At 53.1% G+C, this 7,466-nt stretch overlaps 1 protein-coding gene across 1 annotated transcript in view; it reads left to right on the top strand.

The window, feature by feature from the left end:
- LOC123035064 (zinc finger protein 91-like) overlaps positions 1–7,466 on the top strand; it is a 19,177-nt gene that overhangs the window by 7,240 nt on the left and 4,471 nt on the right. The window contains exon 4 of the mRNA XM_044452904.1: positions 4,843–4,992. Coding sequence (XP_044308839.1) covers positions 4,843–4,992 — 150 coding nt within the window. The remainder of the gene's footprint in view (positions 1–4,842; positions 4,993–7,466) is intronic.

Genomic DNA, 7,466 nt, shown 5'->3' with positions numbered 1-7,466 from the left:
TCCTCCTCCATCTTATCCTCACAACAACCCTGTGAGGATAAGATGGAGGAGGAGATGTAAGCTGCCTTGAGCCCTTTGTAGGAAAAAGGCAGGATATAAATTGAAAAATAAATAAATAAATAAAATGCAGCTGACAGAGGACTGGTGTAATGAGTTCTTGCCAGCCAGTCCTCGAGAGCCAGTGTGGCATAGTGGTTAAGAGCATGGGACTGGGACTCAGGCGATCTGGGTTCTAGTCCCCGCGGTGACTTTGGGCCAGTCACAGACTCTCAGCCCAACCTACCTCACAGGGTTGTTGTGGGGATAAGATGGAGGAGGAGGAGGATGTAAGCTGCCTTGAGCCCTTTGTAGGAAAAAGGCAGGATATAAATCAAAAAATAAATAAATAAAAAATAAAATCTGTGTCGCCCTGCTCTGCATTAGTGCTAATGGCCATTGAAAAGGCAGCTGGACAGCCTTCTGGAAAGGATGGTTTCACTTGGAGTCCATGCTGAACAGAGGCTTGGACCCACTTCCCCTCCTGGCCCTCCAGCTCCCCAGTGATCTCTGAGCTATTGCCCTTGATCGGCACACATTTCTCCCTGGCTGTGCCTTAGCAAGGGCAGGAGGAAGTGGCTCCCACCTGAAGGACAGAATCCTGTGCATGTTTAGGCAGAAAAAGCCAGGTGCTGTGAGGGGGTGGGGATGGTTTGCACATCCCCGCCGGGCTCCCTTCCCCAGAGCAAACCCGCTGTCAGTCAGATGGTCTAACAGGGACAGTCGCGCAGGGCAGAACATGCAAGGGTCACCGTCCCAAAGCAGCCTCCTCCGGCTGGAGGGTCCACCGCAGCCAGGAGGTCCGGCCCGGGAGACAAGCAAGGGGAGACGCTCCAGTGCCAGGCCGGGCAGGGCCGGCCCTGAACCACCAGCCTGCCTGTTCCAGTTTGGCCTCACGGAGGGATGGAAAAGGGGGCCCTGGCTTGGGATTCAGCCGAGAGAAGACTCGGCTTGCTCCTGCCTTCACTCCGCATCATACCTGTACACCCCAGGTGTCTATTAAGTATAAACAACTCCGCTCCAGCTGCCACGTCAGGGCGGGGGGATGGTTCAACCTGCAATTTGGCTATGACCATTTTGCGTCTCCTGTGCTTTCTCCCACCAGGCTCTGAAGCATGGCAACCCTCGGAAGGAATGCTCTCCACAATGCCCTGTCCTATTCTCTCCCCCCCATGATGCTTTGCTACTGCTGAAAAAGGGAATTTTCTGAGCATGTGCAGGGATATAGAACCATAGAAACTGAGCGAGTCAGAAAGGTCCTCCAGAGCCATCTAGTCTGACCCCTGGCTCCAGTCGGCTCTACACCTGACATGCCCAGGCTGCAAGACCCAGGGTTTGGTCCTGTGCTCAGACGTGGACTGGCCAACTGTGCAGAGCCCGCAGCCCTATATGAAAATCCAGTCTTGGTTACTCTAAGCTTCCTTCATCTCAGCATCCTAACCTAGGGGTCAATCGGATGCCTCCTGGACAATTTGCAGCTGGGAGGGGCAGGATCTTCCTTCTGCCTAAACATCACAGAATTCAGCCCTTAGGGTGGGAGCCACTTTCTCCTGGCCTTGCTAAGGAACTGCCAGGGAAAAATGTCTGCTGATCCGTGGCAATGGCTTAGAGATCACTGGGGAGCTGGAATGGGCCAGGAGGTAGATTGGGACCAAGTCCCTGCTCAGCGCAGACCCCAAGGGAAATTACCCCTCTCTGAGGGCTGTCCAGCAGCCTCTTCAATGCCTCCAGTGTGGCAGAGCCCACAACTGGTCACAGTCTCATTCAGTATCAGAGTCAGGACATTCTGACTGTTCTCTAGCCAAAATCTAACCTCCTGCATCCTGAACATGTCATGTGATGATTGAGCAGGGATCCAGGTCCTCCCGAGCGACAGAAACAGCTAGAAACAGCTAGAACCTGGACTGGACCGTCCCGAGGCAGCATCCTCCGCCTGGGGGGTCCGTCGCAGACAGGAGGTCTGGCCCCGGCGAGAGACAAGGGGAGGCGCGCCAGTACCAGGCCGGCCAGAGCCAGCCCTGCCCCGCCAGGCAGCCTGCTCCAACTTGCCTCACGGAGGGACGGAGAAGCGGGGCCTGGCTCGGGTTTCAGCCTCCAAAGGACTCTGGGGTTGGCTTCCCTGGGCACCCCGGGGAGGACCAGCAGCCATGCCAGTGGGACAACTGGAGGAATTACCAGTTGCACTTCCTCTGCCCCACCCCCTGCCAGGAGCCAGCCTCTAATCAACCTGACTGGGGAGTGAGCTGCCTTGAGCTCGCCAAGGCTCGACTCTGAGCGCACTTGCACACACGTGTCCTCGGTGTCCGAGTTGTAGGATTTGATCCTCTGCTTAACTTCGCACGCAGCAACCAATCGCTAGCAGTGTCTGAAAATTTACCCCCTGCCGCATTGCCTGACAACTGATTGGGTGGCCGGGAGGGGCGGGAGACAGGCGGGAGCCAATGGGAAAAGGAGTTTCGTCCTGCTGCTCCGGCAACCAAGAGCGCGCGGTGCGGCCGAGGAGAAAACTGCGGGCCGGAGTCCCTCAAAATGGTCGCCAAGGTGCCATCCAGACGTACGTGAGGCAGGAAAATGCCCCGCAAGCTCCTCCTGTTCCCCGGCCAGCTCGATGTGGGAGCTTGATGCTGTAGGGCTTTCTCGACTTGCGTGCGACTGTGCCAAAAGACTTGCTCTTGTGTCTGTGCTCAGCAGAATGGAAACTCCCTTTCTCCTGTATACAAATATGCCACTGCTGAACAGGGATGCAGTCCAGGAAAACCTTCACCTCTCAGTGCTCCACACTGTAGGAAGAGGCGCATCCCGCAGGCCCCGCACCTCCCCTGCCCTCCCTGTGGTGGTTCTTGCTGCTCCTCCGCCTGCCGCTGCCTGGGAGCTGCTCTCCTGCCTCCTTCCTCTGACCCACCTCTGGAGCTCCCTGATGTGGGGCAGGGGTGTGTGCAAACTGTCCCATGGCCCTTTCTCAGACAAATTACATCAGGGGGCATAATTGCACATGTACATCCCGAGTGTCAAGTATGTATACACAATTCCACTCCAGCTGCCACATCGGAGGGATGGTTCCCCCCTGCAATTTGGCCATGATGGTTTTGCGTCTCCCGTGCTTTCCCCCACCAGGCTCTGAATCATGGCAACCCTCGGAAGGAATGCTCTCCACAATGCTCTGTCCTGTTCTCTCCCCTTATGATGCTTTGCTACTGCTGAAAAAGGGAATTTTCTGAGCATGTGCAGGGACAAACAGTCCAGACTGCTGGGTTTGGTCCTGTGGTCAGACGCAGAATAGGCTGCTCTGTGAAGCCCCCAGCCCTACATGAAAATCCAGCCATGGTTCCTTCAAGCTTCCATCATTTCAGCATCCTAATTTAGGGGAGACTCGGGTGCCTCCTGCACAATATGCAGCTTGGGAGGGGCAGAATCTTCCTTCTGCGTAAACATGCACAGAACTCTGCCCTTAGGGTGGGAGCCACTTTCTCCTGGCCTTGCTAAGGAACTGCCAAGGAGAAATGTGTGCTGATCAAGGGCAATAGCTCAGAGATCACTGGGGAGCTGGAAGGGGCCAGGAGGAGGATCGGGACCAAGTCCCTGCTCAGCGCAGGCTCCAAGGGAAATTACCCCTCTCTGAGGGCTGTCCAGCAGCCTCTTCAATGCCTCCAGTGTGGCAGAGCCCACAACTGCACCAGGGCACTGGTCACAGTCTCATTCAGTATCAGAGTCAGGACATTCTGACTGTTCTCTAGCCAAAATCTAACCTCCTGCATCCTGAATAAGTTATGTGATGATCGAGCAGGGATCCAGGCCCTCCCAAGCGACAGCCTCTCAAGCACTGGAAGGCAGCTCGTCTGTCTCCCCTCTGTCTTCTCTTCTCTTCTCTTCTCAAGGCTCAACTTGCCCAGTTCTCCGATCTCTCCTTGTATGGCTGCTTTCCAGCCTCCAGATCATCTGTGTTGCCCTCCTCTTAACTTGTTCCAGTTAGTCTGCATCCAGGGAGAAGAGGCGGATGGGCAGACACGGTCTTTGACTCCACTATCCTGAAAGTAATTCAGTTCCACAATGAGACCTCAGTGCTCCTTGCTCTTGCTTCCCGCAGGTGACTTGTGGCTGAATGAGGAGAAAGGGGAACAGCGGAGGGGGGTGGGGTCAGCGGAAGGGGCCAGGTGCCACCTGCCTGGAGAAACTGCAAGAACCTGGACTAGACCGTCCCACAGCAGCATCCTCTGGCTGGAGGGTCCGTCGCGGCCAGGAGGTCTGACCTGGGAGAAAGACAAGGGGAGGTGCACCAGTGCCAAGCCAGGCAGTGCCAGCCCTGACCCAGCAGCTTGCCTGCTCCAATTTGGCCTCACGGAAGGACGGAAAAACGGGACCCTGGCTTGGGTTTCAGCTGCGAGGGGACTCTGGGGTTGCTCTTGGCTGCACTGGGCAGCCCCTGGGAGGACCAGCAGCAACGGATGCCAGTGAGAGAAGTGGAGGAATTATTGCACACACGTGTACTCAATGCCAGAGTTTTAGGATTTGATCATGCTGCTTAATTTAGCATGTAGCAACCAACTGCTAGAAGTGTCCGAAAATGTGTCCTGTGCTAATCCCATTCAATTACCTAACAAGTGGTTGAGTGGCAACTTGGGGTGGGGACATGATTAGGGAGCACCAATGACAAAACGAGTTTCCTCTTGTTTCCCTGGCAACCATGAGCATGCAGTGCTGCACAGGTGAAGAACTGTGAGCCAGAATCCCTCACCCCGGCCTTAAAGCTCAATACAGACCCAGGGGAGGCAGGAAAATGCCCCACAGCCCCTCCTGTTCTCTGGGCAGCTCGGAACTGGGCGCCTGGAGCTGCAGGGCTTGCTCTTCCTCGAGGTGGATGGGGCGGTGCTGAGGGAGCTGCGATGGCCTCTGTGCCTCCTCCGCAGCACTGCTGCCCAGCACCTCCGTGCCCTTCGCTCCGCGTATTCAGCGCTGCTGGTGAGATGGCAACGCACGGCCCTCACAAAGCTTGCAAGTGATCCTTCTTTTAATGCAGCCCAATAGAACATTGGTCCCTTTTGCAGCTGCATCGCATGGTTGGCTCACGTTCAGTGTGTGAGCCACAGCAATGCCAAGATCCTTCTCACTTGCAATGCTGTTGAGCCAAGCATCTGCATGTAGAGAACCGATTCATTTATTATTTAGCTTCGATACCATAAAATTGCTGATGGCCTTGGGGTGGTTTACAGCTTCCATTAAAATACAATACGAAAGACACCACAGTATAAAAACATTGTGTAAATGAGAAAAACTTGCCAGAGAAAAAATTACGACCACATTGGAAACAGATTCCCACTCAGGTGTTCGCTACACCCCCTGGTACGCGTCACCTGCAACTCAGACATGCCTGCCCTGCACTGCTTGGTCCCAGCCATTCATATGCATGTGGAGGATCGCTGGGCGCACAACCGAGTCAGGAGCCCACTCGTGGCGCCTCCACAGCCTGAGACGATGCCCCGGAGAAGCTCCCTGAGTCCAGCTCTGTGCCCAACTCTGGATTTCCCAACAGTGGTTGCATCTTGACCACTTTCAGCAAGTTACCTGGGCAGAGTATCATGGGGCACTTAATCAAAAGCTTTGCTGAAATCAAAACTTGCCACACTCTGCAAAGAAAATGCTAGACTTGATGACTTTCCTGTCAAATTGAGAACAAATCTTAAGACTCCTGCCATGTTCTTCTTTCCTAATCCAGCTCTAAAGCATCTCCCTGTGGCCCATTTCACCCTGAAATTCATGCAGAGCAGGCACCCAGGGCTCTGCCCCAGCACCATGGCGAGCAGGGCATGATCCAGGATCGCAGAAGCGATTCCCACTGTCCACACATTCCTGAATTCCCTTCTGTGTGTGTTCTTTGATGTTTGGCACAATCCCCAAGCAGCTGAAGCTCTCCCTGCACTCTGACATTCTGTGATACCCCCTCCCGGTTTGAATGCTTTGAGGCTTCCAAAGGCTTCCCATGTCCCTGAGGGGCTTTGCACCTTGCAGGAATTTATGTGGCTTCTCGCAGGTGTGGCTCATTTCATGCCAAGGAGACACGGGCTCTGCCTGCCCTGCTCCTCCACAAGTGATCCGTGCAGGCACACACTCCCTTCATCAGTGATGCCCTCAGCCACAGATCGCCTGCACTGCCCTGAGCCTGTTCTGTCCCTTATTACAGCCATTGAAAGTGGTGGCCATCAATACCTCCCATGGCAGCCAATCCTGCAGTTGACCTATGTGCTGAGGGAAATATTTATTTAGTGGTTCGTTTATTGCTGGCATGTGTATGCCGCCCCATGGCCAGAAGGCTCTCTGGGTGGCTCACATCACAATCATTACAAGGATACAGCTGAAAATAGCTAACAATAATAGGTAAAAGTTTATTACATGATACAAAAAGGCAATATACACTGCAACAGGAGGATAAGCACAGTATAATCGATAAGACAGTGAAACAATGAAACTGGCAGTGGGTTCAAAAAATCATAATCTGATAACAAATGCTAAATTTCCAGAATTTCCTTTTTTCTCTTGTAAACATCCCACCAACAGGTTCCCTGGCTTGACCCCAAGTTGAGTGTAATGGCAGAGGATGAAAAGCGCCTGCCTCTCCATTTTATCCCCTGTGTGCCTGATCTTAGCAACCCCTATCTGGTCCCCCTCACTTGCCTTTCTTCTAAGTTGAACAGTCGCAATTTTGAAGCCCCTCCTTGTAGTGGAGATGCTAAAGCACCTTCATTTTGTTATTCTTCCCTGTAATTTCTCCAACGCAAAAATGTCAGTCTTTAGCCGGGTCAATGAGAACGGGAGACAGTTCTTCTAGTGCAGTTTCACCAGAGATTTCTACAAAGGGAATAAGATTCTGAAATTCTAATCTTGGCTCCACGCATAAGCATGACCAGAATGGAATTGACCTTTTTCACACTGAAGGTGCAAAGGGCTAGAATTTTCATCACAGTTTCTATCCTAAAGATACTTCCCTCGTTTATGTTCCTTGATGGCTCCGAAGATGAATTCTCAGATGACTCCCCAAATGCTGACTCTGACTGAAGTTCTTTCCACATTCAATGCATCTGTATGGCTTCTCCCCAGTGTGGATTCTTTTATGTTTAGTAAGACTTCCACCATCACTGAAGCACTTTCCGCATTCCATGCATGTGTATGGCCTCTCCCCAGTGTGAGTTCTTTGATGTTGAGTAAGAGTTCGCTTCTGAGTGAAGCTCTTTCCACATTTCATGCATGTGTATGGCCTATCCCCAGTGTGGGTTCTTTGATGTTCATTAAGTTTTCCTGCCTGCCTGAAGTTCTTTCCACATTCCATGCATCTGAATGGCTTCTCCCCAGTGTGCATTCTTCGATGGACTGTAAGAGTTCCGCTGTCACTGAAGCTCTTTCCACATTCCATGCATGTGTATGGCCTCTCCCCAGTGTGG

This window comes from Varanus komodoensis, unplaced genomic scaffold (assembly GCF_004798865.1).
Source record: "Varanus komodoensis strain SLA01 unplaced genomic scaffold, ASM479886v1 scaffold76, whole genome shotgun sequence".
Lineage (NCBI taxonomy): Eukaryota > Metazoa > Chordata > Lepidosauria > Squamata > Varanidae > Varanus > Varanus komodoensis.
Note: the sequence above shows the minus strand (reverse complement) of the source record. Positions and strands in the feature narration are given on the sequence as shown.